Source organism: Pinus tabuliformis, chromosome 7 (assembly GCF_031772625.1).
Source record: "Pinus tabuliformis cultivar Carrire ecotype Pingquan chromosome 7, CPIR1, whole genome shotgun sequence".
Classification (NCBI taxonomy): domain Eukaryota; kingdom Viridiplantae; phylum Streptophyta; class Pinopsida; order Pinales; family Pinaceae; genus Pinus; species Pinus tabuliformis.
The window spans coordinates 927,143,063-927,164,742 of record NC_142293.1 but is presented as its reverse complement, the minus strand read 5'-3'; the positions used below and the strand labels follow the sequence as shown (position 1 = coordinate 927,164,742).

At 37.5% G+C, this 21,680-nt stretch overlaps 1 protein-coding gene across 3 annotated transcripts in view; it reads right to left on the bottom strand.

Moving 5' to 3' along the window:
• LOC149250686 (SEC-C motif-containing protein / OTU-like cysteine protease family protein) overlaps nucleotides 1-21,680 on the bottom strand; it is a 111,128-nt gene that overhangs the window by 37,195 nt on the left and 52,253 nt on the right. For all 3 annotated transcript variants that reach the window (XM_089459186.1, XM_089459184.1, XM_089459185.1), the window contains exons 4-5: nucleotides 4,092-4,241; nucleotides 3,820-3,881 (exon numbers count right to left, since the gene is read on the bottom strand). In XM_089459186.1, coding sequence (XP_089315312.1) covers nucleotides 3,820-3,881; nucleotides 4,092-4,241 — 212 coding nt within the window. The remainder of the gene's footprint in view (nucleotides 1-3,819; nucleotides 3,882-4,091; nucleotides 4,242-21,680) is intronic.

Sequence of the window (21,680 nt, the reverse complement as noted above, 5' to 3'; positions counted from 1 at the left end):
TAGGATTATTTACATTATACATATGCAAAATGGGTTGACATCTTTACAAAATTGTCAACTGATGATGAAATCTGAAAGGTGCGAACACTCGAACACGATAGATCCCTTTTGCAAAATAAAAAGGGGTTGTACTGCTATGGGGTCGTTGACACAGAGTGGTCAACACAGAGCATTGAGAGCTATGAGTACCAACAGAGCAGCAGATGAGGAAGGCATTCAATCCAATGTCCTTAAACATGGCATCTAGATTCAAGCCGATGTCCTTAAACATGGCATCTAGTTTCTTGAGCACTATATTGCCAATTTATTTAATCATGTGGTGTGTTTAGGGCCCAAGCTTCCCTCCCCCCAACCCTCCTGGAAAAGACACATTATTCATCTAAATCCAAAAACCAGGGAGTAGTTCTGATCTGAACAAAAACCAAACTATCATGGTGGGTCATACATTCTACACGATTTATGCCACAGAATTACACCAATGGCTCTCTAAGGAGTTGGAGAGTCGTCATCTTAGGGCTCGAGGGCAAGCAGGTTTCTGGCCAGATTGCAAGACAATCTATCACATTTTCACTCTCCAAGCCATTATTGAGGAGGCTCTTCATTGTCGTTCGAAGGTTTACAGTTGCTTTGTAGGGCTTCCCAAAAGCATTTGACACAGTTTCGAGGGAGGCATTGTTCCAAAGGCTCCACGAGATTGGCATATCCGAGACCCTACTAGAAGCCATTATGAGATTGTATGAGTCAGTTTTGGGATGGTTCAGGATGGCAAACGGCCTTTTTTATGTCATCCAGAGTAACATCGCAGTAAAACAGGGATGCCCCCTCTTGCAACCCTCTTCGAGATCTATATTGATGAGCTGGAGTTTTTCCTACATGACCATATAAAAGAAGGAAATGGTTGTCTTCAACACCAAGTGTTGATATCGCTTCTCCTTTTCGCCGATGACTTGGTCTTCTTCGCTTGTACCCCCGACGGCTTGTAGAGAGAGATTGATGCACTGTCCAACTTTTCGTAACCTTCGACAGTTGATGGTCAATCTGGGTAAAACCAAGGTTTGGTTTTCAATGCATTGAAGAGATCTCTTACAGACTTACATTTTTACTACCAGCAAGAACATGAGTGCCTAATAAGCATGGAGTTACATTGACCATACACTTTGCTGGATCAAAAAATAAAATGGCTGGATTTTCTTAAAAAAATCTTCTACCTAAATAATGTTTAATTATGTTAAACAAGCCATTATTTTGCATGTTTAAGCAGAAGAATTTAGAATGCAACAGAAGTAACAAACCTGGTTACATAATCCACAATAGAGTAATACCACAAACAAAGAAAAAAAGTAGCACAGCCAAACAGAAGCCAGTCCTTGTGATGATATTAAGCCTACAAGTTGCTTGTGTAACTGAAGCATCTTGACACCACCTATGTAAAAAGATCATTTAAGATAAATATGGAAGGCCAGTATGGCCACAACAATTTTTCACACATGCAAAATGGAAATGGACCATTGAAAATGCTGACAAAATTAAACAAGTTGAAAGTTTGGATTTGTAAACATAAACAAAGGACCCTAACCCTATCACCATTTTAACTTTTAAAGTTATCAAAGGTGAAACATCAAAAAGATTCAAAAGCATGACGCCCCTAAATAATATACTAGAAAAGGCTTACACATCAAATCCAAAGTTTGCACTTGCGCCTAATATATCTTAGACTTAATAACTACTCACAGAATGTTTATACCTAATCCCCAATCCCTACCCATTGAATGAATTTTCTGAATCAGGCATATTGAAGTAATGAAATGCAAATATAACTGCTTACTGCACAAAGTGGAATTGCACAGTAGGCCTTTTAAAGAAGAGAAGCCAATTACAAACTAGGAAAACAAAAATTATTATATAATAACAACAGAAATGCAAACAGATGCGTGATAACTTTCATTCTGTATGAATCAAACTAAATACATGAGGGTTAAACAACATCTCTCAGAATATGGCTATGTTCACACAAAACAGTGCAAGGGAAAGAGAGAATTTTACTGAATTGGATATTAGAATAATAAAAGAATTTTGCCAAGGCCATACTCAAATAATAAAATGTAAGAATGACAGTTTACACACAAGGTGGGCTTACATAGTTGGCCTTTGAACTGGACAAACCATTGAACACAAAGTAAAAGCAATAAGAACAGGAAAAGCATACATAAGTATCCTATCAAGAAGAGGGGATGCAGGTGACCAATACCAAGAAGTAAGCTCATCATATCCTATGCCCGGGGGAGAAAAATACAGGAGCTATCATGCAGTTCTTACACAATGAAGTTGACGAGAAGAATGTTTCAAGCAATTCAAAACGGAAACCTTTTGACAGTAATAAAATGTCAGAATGACCATTTACACACAAGGTGGGCTTACATAGTTGCCCTTTAACTGGACAAACCATTGGACACATAGTAAAAGCAATTAGAACAAAGAAAGCATACGTAAGTATCCTATCAAGAAGAGGGGATGCAGGTGACATTACCAACAATTAAGCTCATCATATCCTATGCCTGGGGGAGAAAAATACAGGAGCTACCATGCAGTTCTTACACAATGAAGCTGACGAGAAGAATGCTTCAAGCAATTCAGAACAGCAACCTCTTGACAGTACTCTTATGCTAGATTTGATCCAAGACAGCCCCTTGCTTGAGATACAAAATATAAGAAGATAAACTACAACAGGTTGCAACAACTGGTGACAAACACAGTAAGGGATTAACTTGTTAGACAACTGATGCCCATTTTTAGCATGATCAAGAACCACTTTGCATGGTACAGTGAGGGTAAGAGTACCGTAAGACCCTGGAAGTGAAGCCAACAAAGTTCTGCAGCTCCAATCCCAAGATCCAATAAGACACATGATGAGTGTGGGAGTTAAATATATTATAAGCAGAAATTGCACAAGAATTTGAAGGGGATTTAAAATGGAGGTGACAAGAAGTTATAAAAATTATAATAAAATGATGTTCAACAACTGGGGCAATTAAAACCAGTTGTTTGAAAGAGTTACTAGTGCTGGGAAATGTTTCAGTAATTTATTAAAGGGGAATTAATGGGGAATGTCAAAGAAAGGTTGCATCCCCATCTTGTGCACGCACTAAAATTTGTATAGCATATGAATAATATAGATGTGTTGCAATTGACAGAAGTCCTTGGAAAAATCGCAAGTAACAAGGTTACCTTGCAGGCTATGGCATCAAAACATAAAAGTACATGTGAATTAATTGAGACAGCACAAGTTCTGAATAAAATTCCGAAGTATTATATTTAACTTTCAACTTTCAAGTAAACATTTTATGAAGCCAAAGATACCTACAAAAACTCAAAAGACAAAATAATCATATCTACATCCCATTTCAGAAATGCAAGAAAATATATATATGAAATCGCATTGTGGAGAGACAAATAACACATCATGCAAACAAGAAAGTGGCCTTGATATAACACAATGAACACCACAGAAGTATACTCTAGGAGACTTAAGGAGAGCAGGACATGATAGTTATTTTCTTCAGGTGCCCATTCGTAGGATCCATTCAATGTATACCCTAGAAGACTATGGGGAAGAAAGCACGGGTAGTAATTTCTTCTTGTAGAGTGTCCATTTTTATGCACCATCCAATAAAATCTTCTTACAGACCCGGTCTGTAAAAGAAACTAATGACATCCCATGACTGCAAAACATCCAGTAATATTGGGCATCAGACATTATTTTCTATGTTGCAATAGAGCAGAAGAAATTATAAGAGAACAAGGAGAATCAAGCATACTCACAAATGGAGGGTGCGCGTACCTATTCTATTGAAGTTGCGTATGTGCCATCGGGGTGACATATGCTGAAGCATTTTAAAAACAGCAGCATGTTAATAGAGAATGTTGCAGTTCATACTTTCTTGAAAACCAGCAACGCAAATAATGGATTATATCACATTAGGAAACAACTCATACAATTTAGACTGCTTCCATTGCAAAGTAAACAATTATCATTAAACATTGCACAGAGATTAAAGCTACAAAAAACAGATGCGAGCAAATAATGCAAATACCCGGTGAATACAAATGTTTGTCTGGGTAACCAAGGATGCTGCTTGAAGTTCCATATGACCAGCCCATGTTCCATCTTCTTGCATACTTCGGCAATATTCATCAAAAGGCATGTCATCTTCAACAAAAGGTTCAAAGTCTTCGCGATGTTTCTGCACAAATAACCAATAAAAATATCCAACTTTTTCAAGTTTCTTTCTTAGAAATTAATTCAAGAAAGAAAGAAATGTATAAATGTCCTCAAGTGACAGAGAAAACAAGTCACTGCTTAAGGCAATTTGGACCTAGTTTAAGTCTAAATGTCTCAAGCCTAAAGGTGGGAGTAAAAGTGAAATGCATGCCTAAAGTGAAATAGTTGTGGACCAACAAGAGGTCTACATGGTTCTGCAAAAAAAGCCAATAAATATATCCAACTTTTTCAATGTTCTTCCTTAGAAATTAATTCAAGAAAGAAAGACGAAAATATATAAATGTCTTCAAGTGACAGACAGAAAGCAAGTCACTGCTAAGGAAACTCCAGCCTACTTTAAGTCTAAATGTCTAAAGCCTAAATGATAGTAGTCAAAGTGAAAAGCATGCTTAATGTGAAATAGCTGTGCACCAACGAGAGGTCTACATGGTTCTGCGCAAAAAGCCAATAAAATATCCAACTTTTTTAATGTCCTTCCTTAGAATTTAGTGCAAGAAATATATATATCCTGAAGCAACAGAAAGGGAGTCACAGCTTAAAGGCAACTCCAGCGTAGTCTAACTCTGTGAGTCTGTAGTAGTAAAAGTGAAAAGCATGCCTAAAGTGAAATAGTTGAGGAAAAACAAAAGGTCTAAACCTCATTACCAACCACTATAGAGTCTAGACTCCTAGAATCTGTCGAATAATGTCATCTGAACACATGGAGCAAAAACAAAGAATATTCTCATGGAAGTGCAAAGAGGCAGTTGAAGTAGATGAAATACCCCTCCTATCATTTGAGACAAATCTGTGTAGTGACTCTTTGACAATCTAGGACCTATTCCTGTCAGCATCCAATAGTGCTATGTGATAAGTTCTGTCATCTCAATGAACTTGAAAAGAACTTAGAAGCTGTGAGATACTAGACTCTTGAGTATCAAAAAATCCTAACTTTTAAAGAGAGTCAGTCATTGGACTATCATTACTCAACAAGCAGTGTCTGCAGATGAAAAAGCTACACGTCTCAGAATCTCATATCTAAGGAAGAAATGTTATCAAGTCTCTCAGATCTCATAATACACTGGATATCTGAACACGAAGTTCCACATTATCTCTACTTCCAGACTCCAGTGGAAAAAAAGTTTGCAATTTCCTTGATCCCTGGGAATACAACACTCTGCCTCCACTCCCAGCCAGTTATTAGAAACTCTTCTTCCTAGCATGTACCTCAAACCATGAGACAAATTGTGTCAGACGTACTTGAAGGTAGAAGACTGAAGAATTGATCCCAAAAAGTTAAAACTCAGTATCATATTATAGGTTTAATAACGGCATCACAGATATTTTGGATCACATATCCTTAAGAACAACTGAAATCATTGTCACTCTCCAGTATTGTTATGAAGAGATCTTTTGACTATCCATGATTGGGCAGTTGGTTGTATGTTGATGTCATGACTTTTTCCTCAAGGAAATGTTAACTTTTCCGCAAAAAAGTGAATAAAATAAAATTGACCATTGTCGATTTACAGTTACCAAATGTGATGCATTCCAGAGGTGGAGCAACGTTAGAAGAGCTGAACTAATCTTCTATGTGAGTAGAACGACATCAAACTTGCTATTGAGATTGAAGATTGTATTCTCAACATATCAAGCTCCTCGACATCTAACCCATTGCAAACAGAGAATTGACCAAGTCATCATCCAAGCCAAGTTTCCACAAGAGCCTTAAACTCTTTGAATTTGTCAAAAGCATCAGATTTCTTCCTGAGAAAATCAATACATGTATGTCTGGAGAAGTCATCTGTAAATGAGACATAGTACACTAATTTTCCTAGTGATGGAACCGACACAGATTCAAGCGCATCCTTGTGCACCAACTATAATATTCCCTCTGCTCTTGTAGCACGAGAGGAGAATCTTACCCGATTCTGCTTCTCATATAAATAATGTTCACAGAAACCAAAATCTAGAGAGCAATTAGACATACTTTCTACCATACCATTATCATGCAATACTCGAAATCCCTTATCTCCAATATGCCCAGTCTTTGATGCCACAACATAGTTTTTTGCCCAAAGACAGTAAGAGTTTTTCCTTCTTCAGATCCACTCAAAAGAAACCGTAGGAGTTTTTCCTTCTTCAGCTCCACTCAAAAGAGACCGTGAGAGTTTTTCCTTCTTCAGCTCCACTCTCAAGAAAAAATGGAATCGTTGTACCCATTGCTAACAGTGCTTCCCAAAAGCTTATACAGAGTTCCAATCTGAACTATCCTCAACAATACCATTGTTCCTTGAACCATTCTACAAGTACCCTTTTAAACATTGTTTTTACACGTGCGTCGCTCATCTTGCTTACAGAAATCAAATCTCTGGCCAATCGTGGGATGTGCAAAACACCAAGGTGTTTTAATCCTTCCACCAATGAACTTAAACTTGAATTTTCCCCAACCTATAATTCTAGCTATCGAGTTATCTTCTACGAAAACATCACCACCATCATATCTTTCATACTCGCAAAATCACTCCCTGTGAGGAGTCATATGAAAGGATGCATTTGAGTCAACCAATCATGCCTTGTGATCTACCTGTGTTTAAAGAAGCATAGTACACATCCCCTCCCCCATCTGAGGAGGTTTTTGCTTCTACAGAAGGAGCATATTCAGATCCCTTCCCTTTTTCAACTTTGGATCTACAATCTTTCTTGCGATACCCTTCTTTTCCACATCTCCAACATATTTTAACGAATTTTTCTAGAAATTTAGATCTTCCTCTAGATTTAACTCTCCCACTGGAGACTTATTTTTATTTATATTCTGGGAGTGTCCTCTTACAGACAATGCATCTGTGTTTTAACTTTCCATATTTTTCCGTCATATCTCCTCTGATAACAAGGATGAGACTATTTCATCAAAACTTAATGTAGTTGCATTACTACCTATGGCAACAACCAGATTATCCCACGAGTCTAGTGAGAAACACAACAATACACTTATCTTCATCTAAAATCTTAATATCAATAGATGATAGCTGACTTGCCAAGTTGCCACAGTGTTGAAAGTGTTCAATTGCTCTGTCACCGAGTCTCCATCCTTCATCCTCAAATTATACAGCCTTTTTCCACAATAACAATTTGTTCACTAGGGACTTACACTGATACAAAGCCCCTAACTTGTTTCACAAAGCCTTTGCTATCACTTCCCCTGGAACATTTCGTAATATTGAATATGAGAAACACAATGGTATTGTGCTCTTTGCATTTCAAGTGTAATATTCCCCTTACTGGTCCCCACTAAATTTGGTGGTTGGCTGACTAGTATACCAAAATTTTTGGTTGGGTCTTTTGTCAAACACTTTACCTATATGATGTTTGTTTGTGTTTTTGCAATATATTTGCTTGTTGGTCTGTTTGTTTAGGTTGGTTTACTGATGTCCGGATGAGTATTTGCATATGCTCAAGGTCATTACAGATATCATGCGAATGAAGCAAAGGAAATGCACAAAACCAAAGTAAAATGTGGGAAAATATTTGCAAGGGGACATTATTCAACAGTGAATTAAATCTGACCTTTACATAATATTATGAAGCACATTGCTGGCTGGAAAAAATGTCACTGCCCTCCAAACACACCCAGATTTATAACAGCAGCTAAGTATGGATGAGAGCAATGTTACATTTATCGTTATCAGCAATTTATCGTCGGGGGTCCAAAATTTAAATTATCAGCAATATCGGAAATTATCGGGAAACTTTAAAAAAAAATACAAAAATAATCCTTTTTGTTCTCGATCTTTTAATTTCTAAAACAACATCAACATCAAACAAACACACTGCTACATAAATATGAAAATAAAATCGACATATAAGATGTATAAGATGTCAAGTGATGCATCAGACTTCGATATTAAAAGATGATAATTGTCCTGAGTCATAAGATCTAACAGAACGATACAAAAGCATATCAAAACAAAGATAAATATATCTCATAAGATGAATCATGGCAATGAAAACAACAAATTTTAATCTCCTCTTGTTTGTTTGATGGAAAATGGTCACAACATCGTCAACTAGACCAAAAAGATTGGACGACCAAAAAATACATAAAATATTCAAATTTTGAAAACAAGATATAAATCACGTGCATGCATATGAATCCAAATTATTATGCACAAATATGCAAAATTTCTCATGTATATAGCAAGGGTGTATATAACCAAAATATCATCGAGTGCTCCTGGATCCGGGTGTTTAAATGTGGTACAGGTACGTGGGTAGCAGAATGGGTGGGCACGTGGCTCATCTCCACCGCCTCTCGGTCTCTCACAGAACTGGTCTTTAATTCCCTTGAACTCAAATTTAATGCTGCTTTAATGCAGCCTGTCCCTCCTCTCCGGCCTGTTCATCTTCTAATCATGGCGCCCTCAGCTCGTCTCACTTGCGCTCCTCCTTTGCGCTCAAGTCACTCCTTTTCCGCTGCAGAGATTCGCTCTCGAACTATCCCAGGGAAACGTTGGGCTCTGGTTCGCTGGGTGGATTTCTGGCTGGGGCTTCAGGTTTCTCATTACCATATCTGCAAATTCGATAGCTACTTGTCCTCTGCCCTTCCCTTCGCCCATCTGTGTGCTGAAGCCAAGCTAGTTTTAATCCTTTTCTGCCTCCTTAGTTTTGCAGCCCGTTCGGATCTTCCTATTCTTCCCACCATGCCCAAACTTCGCCAGAGGATGAGTTGCAGGAGAGGCAGCTCCCGGGGGCAAACTGTCCACCAGGTCTCCTCCTCCACGACGGATTCCTCGACTTTTTGTTCGGACTTCCGCTCGGACCACTATCCTGCTACAAGAAGTGGTCGGGGACGGGGTAGAGGACAACACAATTTGGCAGCGAGCTCTTTCAATTCTGCTACTAATACCGCTCGGCTCCAGTTCCCCTGCACTCATGGCAATTTCTCCTTCATGGCCTCTGTTACCATAGAGCTTAGCGAGATTACTGCTGGTCAGGAAGCTGTTTCCCCTGGGGTGACTAGGGAAATGCTGGCGGAAGACAGATATGGTACCACTCAGATGGATTACAAGCAGAGCAAGGCCTCAGGCTCGAGTAAAGGCATAGCATCCCAGGTCGTGGAGGATCAGGCGGGCCCGAGTGTCCCTATCGGCGGCGGCTCTACAAGCAAAGAGGGCCACCCCTCTGAGGACGAAGACGACTACAAATATGGATGCCGCATCATTGAAGAGCAGCCCTCCACCTCTCATGACGTTTAAGCAGGTCTGCGCTCTATGGTTTTTTGAAACTCTGTATGCTCGAGGGTACTCATTCATCACCTACTTGACCGTCATGATAAGCGCATCAGTTCTAATCGTCGGTTTCCCCTGCGAGGGCGGCACTCTGCTAGTCTATGGTTTTTGGTCTCGATTTCAGTCTCAGTTGCTTCTGAAGTTTGTCCTCAGTTTTTGTTCTAGGCAGTGCTTCTCGGTTCACTTGCCGTGGTCCAGTCATCTTGTTACGGTTGCTGAATGGCCTCTGTTCAATTTTTAGTTTCAAGCACGATAATGGGGGCTTCATGTTTTATGGTATTAGTCATGGTTAGGTTCCTAGCAGTCCTTCAGGGCAACATTCAGCAGGTTTTTTTGGGCAATGTTCAGCTATGCTATGTAAACATGCCGCATCTTTGGGCTAGCTTTCTCGAGGCCATGGCCTCGGTGTAAAAATATTTTGTATCAATATAGGAGTAGACAAATTCAGAATTAAAAAAATTAAAAAATTAAAAAAATAAAAATAAATAAAAATAAATAAATTAAAAAATTAAAAAAATAAAAAAATTATCATCGAGTGCAAGCCATCTTTGAATTAAAAAAGATCAATAGAGAGGCTCTAAATGGCCTCTGAAATCCAAAGAAAATAATGCTACAACAAATAAATACATGACATCAAGACCATTGCCTAAATTGGGATCCTCCTTATCAAGATCACCCTTTGAGCATTAAATTAAGACAGAAAAAGCTTAACATCCTAATCAATGATTTTACAAGAGTGAAGTGTACATTTTTACTAGGGTCATGAATAATTGAGTTAAGTGCACATTAATACTGCAGTCATGAAGGAGGAGCTCAACAGTGAATGCCACCAACAACAACATACATAGAGGGCTTGGTGATGTTGATTAAATGTTAGTTACATACCCTCGTACATGCCAGAATGTAATAGAAACATTGCAATCCCGCCAAGCCTAAAATCCTAAAAATTGTTAAGTCTGTTGGATTTTGAGTGTTCTCCATATGAAATCCAATGAGGTAAAAACCACTCTCAAACATCCTCAGTCAATTAATGGTAATGTTCAAAATTTAAGTAAAAGGATGATCCTTTTACTTTAAGAATTTAATATTACCATTAACTACTAGGTTATGTATCTCATGAGATGAATCATGAGAAATGAAAACAACAGATTTCCCATTGCTTGTTTGATGGAAATAGTCAAATTATCCTCACAGCTCAATCTCCTAACTCACTTTTAAAAAATGAGGGTCAAAAGAGAAAAAAATTGTTAATAAGTTGAAATTGACATAGTAGGGTATCCTTTTACTTTAAGAATTTAATATTACCATTAACTACTAGGTTATGTATCTCATGAGATGAATCATGAGAATTCAAAACAATAGATTTCCCATTGTTTGTTTGATGTAAATAGTCAAATTATCCTCACAGCTCAATCTCCTAACTCACTTTTAAAAAATGAGGGTCAAAAGAAAAAAAATTGTTAATAAGTTGAAATTGACATAGTTGGGTATCCTTTTACTTTAAGAATTTAATATTACCATTAACTACTAGTTTATGTATCTCATGAGATGAATCATGAGAAATGAAAACATTAGATTTCCCATTGTTTGGTTGATGGAAATACTCAAATTATCCTCACAGCTCAATCTCCTAACTCACTTTTAAAAAATGAGGGTCAAAAGAAAAAAAAAATTGTTAATAAGTTGAAATTGACATAGTAGGGTGATAATTTCGAAATTATCACAATAATTAACTAAAATATTGTGATAAATTGAATTTATCATGATAATTTCAATTCAGGCAATTTATCACGATGAATACCGGCAATAATATTGGCGAGGTGGTTTTTGGCGATAATATCACGATAATTCCGATACTACTGCGATATGTGCAACATTGGATGAGAGGGCCCCTTCAATTGATGATTTGGACCATTTAAAGGCCGTAGTAATTGACCATATGTGCCCAGCTATCTACAATGTGCCCAATCTGCCTTATAACAGTCAAGACCAGCCATGTACAAGCCAAAGTTGTGCCCAGATCTGAGTATATTGGCTGTGTAGCAATGAGAAATCACTTGGAATCAGTTCCAAAACTTTATAAATCTGCCCCGCAACTGATATATCATGCCCAGACTTGAGTGTACTGCTCTAGGGAATGTAGCGCCCTTGAATTCTGCCCCAACACGCCCCCAAAGATTTTCATGATGCACCCCTCTTTGGCTGAAAGTGACACTCCTTTGGTTCCTTTATTTATTTATTGCAGACCCCACAAGGAATGTGCCCTCTTTGGCCACTATTTTCCCTCAATATCTCTACAACTTAAAATATATATTCAATGGCCCAAATTTCAATGGTAGCGATCACAAGATTTACCTCAAATGTGCTCCAAATCTTCTTCCAGTGTCTGCAATGTAGCTTTTCTCTAAATCGCAACGACTCTATTGTGAAATCTGAGTGATTTCACACCCAATCTAGCTAGGTGGATAGTTTCACCACCGAAACTAGCTCTCAAGCGTTTTAATCCAAAACCCTCAAACCCGATGCACCAAGAGCTCTCCAAACCACAAGGCCAAATATCAAATAATCAATCAACATAACATGAGAATGAGCTCTCATTCACCTTTTATAGGCCCAGTTATCTTTTCCTTCATTCACTTAAATTATTTCAGTGACTTTCTAAGGTTACTCTTCATATTAATAATTAAATCACCTTTTTAACCCCATAAACTTTAAAGTGATTAAGGTTATTCTTCCTGTTAATAATTAAATCACCTTTTTAACCCCCGGAAAGTGATTAATTCACCTCTATGATTTATCCGGCCACTGAAAGTCACTTTTCATCACCCCATCCTGTAGATCTTTTCTTCCCAGTTCCAACAAGCTATTACACTACGGTGTTTCCCCAAGGAAAAAGCCCCAAATAATACCTTTAGTGTAATTAATTAAAATATGTTCAATAATAACCTTGTTTTACGTGTCGGAGTGCAACAAAACCAAGAATAAATTGTGTGGAACTAATTCTAATGATGAAATATGGTAAACAAACCAAGTTGGACCCCATAAAACTAATCCAAACCCTCCAAGCTCAGTGATGACGTAATCTCACTCCTATGACATGGCTAACACAAGTTTGGAAATCCACCCAAACCGTTGCACCGCATAATAAGGGATTCCAAAAATGGGGACATTGCATCAAGCCAACTTGGTCCAATACGTTGTTAACATCCCTGTCGGTGCAAAACCCGGATCCACAGTGATCCATTGATCTTTGTCCACCAACAAATCTTTCATTTTGAGCTTGCACAGCTCAAAACCTTGTCGCTTAAATTTATCGATCGTTATCTTTGAACTATTCACCATTTCCTTTCGCCACAAAAATAATTCCATGAAATCTCCCACTATAACAGGGTCCACCACATGCCCAAGCCAAACCTCCTAGTCACAAAGGCATCCCTTTGAAGCCAAAATTGCTCTAATACCAAATGTAGCTTTTAACCCTGTACAATTAATTGCTACAAATAGATTCTTAATACAACAAAAAAGATGCAATGGCAAACACATGCATTAACACAGATATTTTATCTTGAAAACCAAAAAACAAAAAAGCCAACAAGTTTTTTTCAATATTTTCTTCTATCCAATATTACACTACAATATATATCCCATAATATCCATAAATTGCCAATCCATTTACCATGGATTAGAATACAACCATGGTTCCTTAACCAAAACTACAAAAACATAGGTAAAACCACCGTGCACCACAGAATCGCTAGAGGTGAAAATTGTGTGCTGACCCCTGAAAGCCGCCAAAAATGGGAAAAAATGCCCAAAAAATCCTCCCCCCCCCCCTGTTGTATATCTTGTAGTTTATGTAGACGATCTGTTGATGACCAGGAACAATGAAAGCTATATTGCATCCATAAAGAAAGAGTTGAAGAAGGGCTTTGAAACAACAAATTTGGGACATCTTCACTACTACTCGGGCATTGAAATGTCTCGACATCCAAACTACATATTCATATCCCAAAAGAATTATATTGGAGAATTGTTGAGCAGGTATCGCATGGCTGAATGTAACCCTCTATCTACTCTAGTGAAACAAAATTTGAAGCTCACAACAAAAAAAGGGAACGGATTTGTGGATGCAACAAAGTACATACAACCTGCAGTAAGTTTTATTTACCTAACCACCAAACCAAATATTACATTTGTTGTTGGAAGTCTTTCCAAGTTTATGCAAAAACATTGTGAAGGACATTGGTCTGTTGCAGGAAAAAGTTCTAAAATACTTGAAAGCGAACTTAAAGACTTTGGACTAAAATAGTCACAGGTCAATGACTTCAACTTGATTGGATATTATGAATCAGACTTTGATGGGGACAAAGAAAATGAAGTGCCAATTTTGGGCTATCTCATGAGTCTTGGATCAGCAGTTGCCTCCTGGAGGTCAAGCAAAGAGTCAATTCAAACATATTCCACAATAGAGGCAAAATATGTGGCAACTACAGAAGTAACAAAGGAGATTATGTCACTCTGAAATATACTTGAAGATTTATAGGAGAAACAAGTGAATTCTACTCCTCTTCTAGTTGAAAATACTTTTGCAATCAAGTTCGCCAAGAATCCCATATTCCATGATCGAACTATACACATCAACAGAAAGTATCATTTAAATTTGATATCATGGAGAGGCCAAGACTAATCATTTGAGACACTATTCCACAAATGACCAAACTGCGAACATCTTCACCAAAGCGCTCAGAAGAGGAAAGTTTGAAACGTCTAAAATGATGCTTAGGCTCACAAATACCCCTTCAGCTTAAGGGGGGAATGTTGGACACATTGTAAATAATTGTACATATTAGGAATATGAAAAGATAGGCAAACCTCTTGGAAGATAAAACCAAGAGACATCCATCTATTCCATTATATATGGCTCTAAGCTTGATGAGAGGCACCCAATTCTGTAGTTAACTCTGACAAGTTTTTTTCATAATTAGAGGTTAAGTCGATTGGTCGCTTTCATATATATGGCAAACCTCTTGGAATATGAAACCAAGAGACATTCATCTGTTGTATTAAATATGGTTCTGAGATTCATGAAAGGCATCTGATTCTCAAGATATCTCTAATAGGATTTTTGCCTAATTAAAGGATAAATCGATTGGTTGCTCTCATATATATATATATATATATATATATATATCGGGAATTGATTCACCTCATGGATTCATTGTCACAACTTGAGATCATTTGTAGCTTGATTAGTATTCTTCTCTAATGTGTGATATAGAGGTCTAGTTGAGCGACTTCTCTTGGGTGGAACTGTAATGTGGTGTAATCTCTTTTCATGGATGCTTATGGTGAATCTTGGATAATGCATGGTGAAGAAAGTTGGTTTATTTGCTTTGTCTTGGTATTATGCATCTTTGGATAAATGTTTATGCGCAAGTTAGTTTATTTAGTATTTGCTTCTTTGTCCCTTGCTAAACTAAACCCTTTTTCCAAGTAATTGAGGAATAGCTATAACATTTTATTTCCCTTCATCATTCGAAAAATTTGAGAACCTTGCTCTCAAATTCAAGGGACACCCTAGAATTGTTTGAATCCTAAACTCCAAATGCCCTAGATTGAGAAGGCACTTGTCCATCTCTTTTGTGGGAATCTCCTCAATTATAAAAAATGTTTTTCATTTTGTTTTATGGTAAATTAGGGTTAATTAATTTTAATGACCTTTTAATCTATGTCCTAGGGTTAGACATTATTGAAAGTGCATTGGATAAGCAAAATTGTTGTTTTACATGCATTTTCCGCTATTTTCTAGGGTTGGCGTCAAAGTTTATGTGTTGTTATATGCCTTATCCACCGTTGAAATTTGTTGGACATTGGTCTCTGCTTTACTCTTTAATTTAGCCCTCATTTTCCATTGTTTAATCATAATTTTCATGGCTAAATTTGTTGTTGTTATAAACTATTGTATTGTTGTCAATAGCTTATTTAAAACCCTAGTTTATAGCAACCTTGAGTCTTTCCTTGGTTTGTTGTGTTTGGGAACCCTATTTGAGCTTCTCTAGGTCAACCATAGCCTTCAGATTGAACCATAGCTACCTTGAACCCAAATATGGAATTTACTCCATGCCCCTCATACCCTAATTTGTTATACCTTTATACCATAGATTTTCTTTGTAGGATGCTTAGGGGCCTCTTAGCTTAAGAGCCTTGGGTTATTTGATCCCTAAGCCATACCATGAAACCCCCGCCCCCCTATGTTGGATTGTGTCTATCACTAAAATGAGGGATTTGTTGTTGAGGAAACAATGGTAACACTCTTGAGTATTGCACATTGTCTAGGTCACCTAGTGGGGATTTGCACTAGGTACTAGATTTTATTGTAACAAGGATTTCATTGAAATGGTTGAGTGTGTGACAAATCTACTTATAACTCCATTAGCCCATATTTGATAAGCATTGGTTTCAACTTTCCTTTCATATTTTTTTCATTACTTTTTTGTTTCCTTCATTTCCTATCTAGTCCTTACCCATTCCCATTTCTTATACTACAACAACCATACATTTTGTTAAGGCTCACTCTTCCTATATCAACTAAGACCCCAACTCCATAAGCTTAGCAACCTTATTTAAGGATACCTAAAGAGAAAAGAAGTGTTATTGAGGTGACAATAGATAACCTAGCTAAGCTATGTTGATGTTTGTAGCTTAGGAAAGTACTTCTACACAGGCCTAAATGCCTTGGTGTGTGGAAGTCGCCCAATAGACACATAACCTTAGCAATTACTTTAAGTATTAAAGTAATTACTTTTTATAAGATAAAGTGAGTTAATCTAATGAAATGCAAAGGATAATATTTGTATTTATGAATTAGACGAATCTCAACCATCGATCTCAACTGAGGTGAAACCTAATCACAACCATCAATCACTTTGGAGATTAGGTTTGTGGATTCAATCATAACTAAAACTTATAAAAGGAAGGCTAGGATAAGGTTGAAGACACATTGAGCGAGCACAAGGCATTGAGAGAAGGACATCTCCGAGATTAGGTGGAGGAGGACTTCCACTCAAGTGTGTTGTGTGAGGAAAATGCAAGGGGCAGCAAGGGATATCCAAATCAGCCACGGAAATCAAAGGACATATCTGAGGCTTGATCAACTGGAACAAATCCAAGTTCTTGATGTATATATTTTCCTCAGTGAGACACTATCCCAGGGTGAGAGGCCATTGTATGTTCTGAAATTATTTGAGTGAAGAACTGATTTGAAGGACAAAAATCTATGTACATGTGATTGTGAGATTGGTGTCTTTAATGTTGCTTCTACTAATTCTTTTGTTTATGATAAAAGTCGATTGTGATTTTTTATTCAGTAGATATGATCTGCTAGGAAGTAATTAACTACATCCTAAGGTTAGAAATTAACATGGTATCAAAACATAACCTCTAAAAATTGATCTCTGAAGTACTGTGTTATGAAACCAGCTCAAGAGAAGATAGAAAAGATAGATCAACGCCTTAAATTCAGCTTCTTCGAGGGGGCAACCTCCTTTACATTACATAAATGAACAATTCTTGGATGATACAAATGACAAAACCTCCTTTCTATATATAGGAGTCTAAGGAGTCACAATATAACCCAACTGACCTAACAATAATAATATAAAGCCACAAAAATAACAATAGAGGGATTCTATGGGGCACAGTAATAACAATATGGGGATAACAGGGGCACAACAATATTAATAAGAGATGCAACTACAATATTAATGGGGTAATCACTAGTATTATAGGGACCCAACATGCCCCTCTCCTTCAAAAAAGTGTTGTCTTCAACGCTTGAGTAGTTGTGGATGCTTCTGTATAAAATTCTCATCCTCCCATGTGGAATCTTCAGCGGATAAGTTCTTCCACGTGATAAGATATTCCGAAATTGATCGATTTCGTAGCTGTCGAGTTCTTGTTTCTGTGACTGCTTCCGGTTCCAATATAATTTTTCCTTCCTCGTCAAGTTCTGGCAATATTGTTTGAACTGGGAGCTTGTCGCCTATAACCTTCTTTAAACATGAAACATGGAAAACTGGGTGCAATCGGGACGCTGCAGAAAGCTTCAATTTGTATGCCATAGTACCAATCTTTTGCAACACCTTGTACGAACCATAATACTTTGGTGATAATTTATTATCCTTCTTAGCTTGCTTGAGGGACATTTGCTTATATGGTTGTAGCGGTAGGAATACCCAATCACCTACATCAAAACTTCTTTCGCTGTGATGTTGATCTGCCTGTTGTTTCATTCTATTTTGTGCCAACACGAGGTTATCCTTTAAGAGTTGGAGGACTTGTTGTTGATGTTTGATGTGATGTTCCACTGCTTGAACCTTAGAATTTTCTCTTAAATATGATGTGATGGATGGTGGCTGATATCCATAAAGTGCCATAAATGGGGTCATTTTTGTTGTTGTATGGAAGGAAGTGTTATACCACCATTCAGCTAGAGGCAACCATTTGACCCATTGTGTCTGTTTATCAGATACAAAGCAACGAAGATATCCTTCCAAACATTTGTTTACTATCTCAGTTTGCCCATCAGATTGAGGATGATAAGATGAGCTATGAGCTAACTGAGTACCAAGACAAGAAAATAATTCTGTCCAAAAATTTCCAGTGAAAATGGGATCTCTGTCACTTACAATAATCTTTGGGTTTCCATGTAGCTTTTGAATTGTTTCCATAAATGCAGTAGATACTGTACTGGCTTTAAATGGATGTGATAATGCACAAAAGTGTGCATACTTGGTAAGTCTGTCAACTACCACCATGATGACACTCTTTCCCTCAGACTTGGGTAAACCTGTGATAAAATTCATTGAAACCTCCTCCCAACGTTGGCTTGGAATGGATAAAGGTTGTAATAGACCCGGGGTCTTAATTGTTTCAACTTTATTTTGTTGGCAAACCAAACATTCCGCCACAAACTTTTGAATATCCGATTTAAGGCCATCCCAAAAAAATTCCTTCTTAACCCTGTGGTAAGTTTTTAAAAATCCTGAGTGCCCTCCTAAGGGAGAAGTGTGCAATTCCATAAGAATCTTTTGTTTTAGTTGGGAATTCTTACAGAGGTATAAGCGATCTTTGTACCATAAAGAATCATTTTGCCAGCTAAATGTATCAGACGTACTGGAATCTTGTTGTAACTTTCGAATAAGTGCCCACACTTCTTCGTCATTCTTCCATTCCTCCCTTGCTTCGTTTATCCAATCTGGTTGGATAATAGAAATGGCGCACAACAATGCTTCCACATCCTCATCCTTTCTTGAGAGTGCATCTGCCACCACATTTTGCTTCCCTTTTTTGTAGATGATTTCAAAGTCATAACCCAACATCTTTGTGACCCACTTTTGTTGCTCTTCAGAGGATAATCTTTGTTCTAAAAAGTATTTAAGGCTATCATGATCGGTTTTTACCTTGAAGTGTCTTCCCATTAGGTAGGGTCGCCATTTCTTAAGTGCATGGAGTATTGCCAACATTTCCTTCTCATAAATAGCTTTGTGTAAAAACTTTCCCTTGATTGGACGACTTTCAAAAGCAATGGGTCTTTCATCTTGCATTAAAACAGCACCAATTCCATTTCTGAAGCATCACATTCCACAATAAAGGTTTTTGTGAAGTCTGGTGTAGCTAAGACCGGTGCTTGGCACATTGCCTCTTTAAGATGTTCGAAGGCCTTTGTTGCTTCTCGAGTCCATGAAAATGCATCTTTCTTCAATAATGTTGTTAGAGGTGCTGCTATTCTCCCATAATTCTTAACAAACTTGCGATAATACCCTGTCAACCCAAGAAATCCTCGCAGATGCTTTATGGATGTGGGGATTTTCCATTCCTTAATGGCTTTAATTTTGCTAGGGTCTACCTTAACTCCTTCATGAGATACAATATGACCCAGATATTCCACCTCTTGTACTCCAAAGAAACATTTGGATCTTTTTGCATATAATTGTTTCTCCTCCAATAGTTGTAGCACCCTGTCAACATGTTCAACATGATCCTTCCAAGACTTGTAGATTAGTATATCATCAAAAAATACTAACACAAATTTTCTAAGGAATGGTTTGAAAATGGAATTCATCAAACCTTGAAATGTTGAAGGTGCATTGGTAAGGCCAAAAGGCATGACCAAAAATTCATAATGACCCTCATGAGTTCTAAATGTTGTTTTCGGAATGTCTTCAGTCTTCATTCTGATTTGATGATATCTGAACGAAGATCCAACTTGGTGAAGTAAATTGATCCATGCAATTCATCCAGTAATTCATCAATGACAGGAATGGGAAACTTATCTTTAATAGTGAGCTTGTTGAGCTCCCTATAATCCGGACACATGCGCCATGATCCATCCTTCTTGTGCACCAATACTACTGGAGCAGAGAAAGAACTTTGACTTGGTTGAATTATACCAGCCTCTAGCATTTCTGCAACCATACGTTCAATTTCACTCTTTTGGGCATAGGGATATCTGTACGGCCTGATGTTTGGAGGAACACTTCCTGGAATCAGATGAATAGCATGATCATGATCACGAATAGGTGGGAGACCTTTGGGAGTCTCAAATACCTTGGAATGATTGTTCAAGACTTTTTGGAGATCTAGAGAAATAGATGATTCCAATGTGGAAACATCTAGCGAACATAATTGTGCAATTACACCCCTTTGTTCTTTTTTTAGAAGCTTTGTCATACCGTTAGAGCTGATTATCTTTCCTGGTTTCCCTGCAATACCCCTTAATTCAACTTCCTTTCCTTCCACAGAAAATTTCATGAAAAGTTCTTGAAAATTAAAAGCTATTGTACCCAAGGATTGTAGCCATTGGACTCTTAGTACAACATCAGCACCTCCCATTGGAATGGAAAGCATTGGGCTAGTCAATACATATTCTCCCATCAATAGCTTGATATTATGGCACTTTCCAGAGCAATTTATTGTTCCTCCATTTGCAACCATCACTTGACACTCTGGTGCTGGATATAAGAAGCAATTCAATTCTTTTGCTACCTTACAATGAATAAAATTGTGGGTACTTCCTGAATCAATCAACACTATTACCTTTTTCTTCTTGATTTGTCCTTCTATCTTGATGGTTTGAGGAGTGGTAATTCCAGCCAATGCATTACAAGATATGGTCAGATTCATTTCTTCTTTATCTAGGCTTTGTTCCTGGAGTATATCCTCTTCTTTTGACCTTTCTTGCTCCTTTTCTTCTTCCTCTTCACAATCTATGTAGAATAATTTCTTCTCAGCACACTTATGACCTTTAATGTATTTGCTATCACAACTGTAACAAAGCCCTTTTGCTATTTTTTCTTCCAATTGTTGTGGTGTCAACCTTATAGGTTGTGGAAGACTAGGGGCAACAACACTTCCATCTTTATAGTTGTGAGTGGTATGCTTCCTGGTTGCCATAATTTTGCTTTCCATTTTTCTTGCTAACCTGAATGCCTTCTCTAATGAATCAGGTTCCCAAAGGCGAACATCATGTTGGATATTATCCTTTAAAGACCCTATGAACACATCAATCCTATGCTCCTCTGGAATATTTTTTACCCTTATGTTCAATTTTTGGAACTCCTCAATGTGCTCCATTATTGAACCCTTTTGTTTGAGACTTATCAATTGGCTAAAAAAAGTGTTGCTTTTTGTATCCTCATAATGTGCTGTCAATTCTTCCATAAAAATTGCCCAAGTGATAATTTGTTTACGAGAGCAAAGCCATTGATACCACACAAACTGATTTGGTTCCAAATATAAAGTTGCAATACGTACCTTTTGTGTGTTTTGCACATTATTGAGATCGAAAAATTGCTCCATCTGTAATATCCATGTTGCGAGATCCTTGCCATCAAACTTCCTCATATCAATTTTTGGAATATGGTGGGTCTTCGATCCCACATTAGAGTCTATGAAATCATGATTAACATTTTTTTTGTTCGCATCATGAGTTTCCTTTACAACCTTTTCATCATTAGTAAGTATTTCTTGTAGAAAATTTGTCAAATCTGTCTTCAAATCTGCCATGTCTCTCTTCAAATCTATCTTCAAATCGTTCATCTTAGCTTCCATGCCCTTTATCTTAGATTCCACGC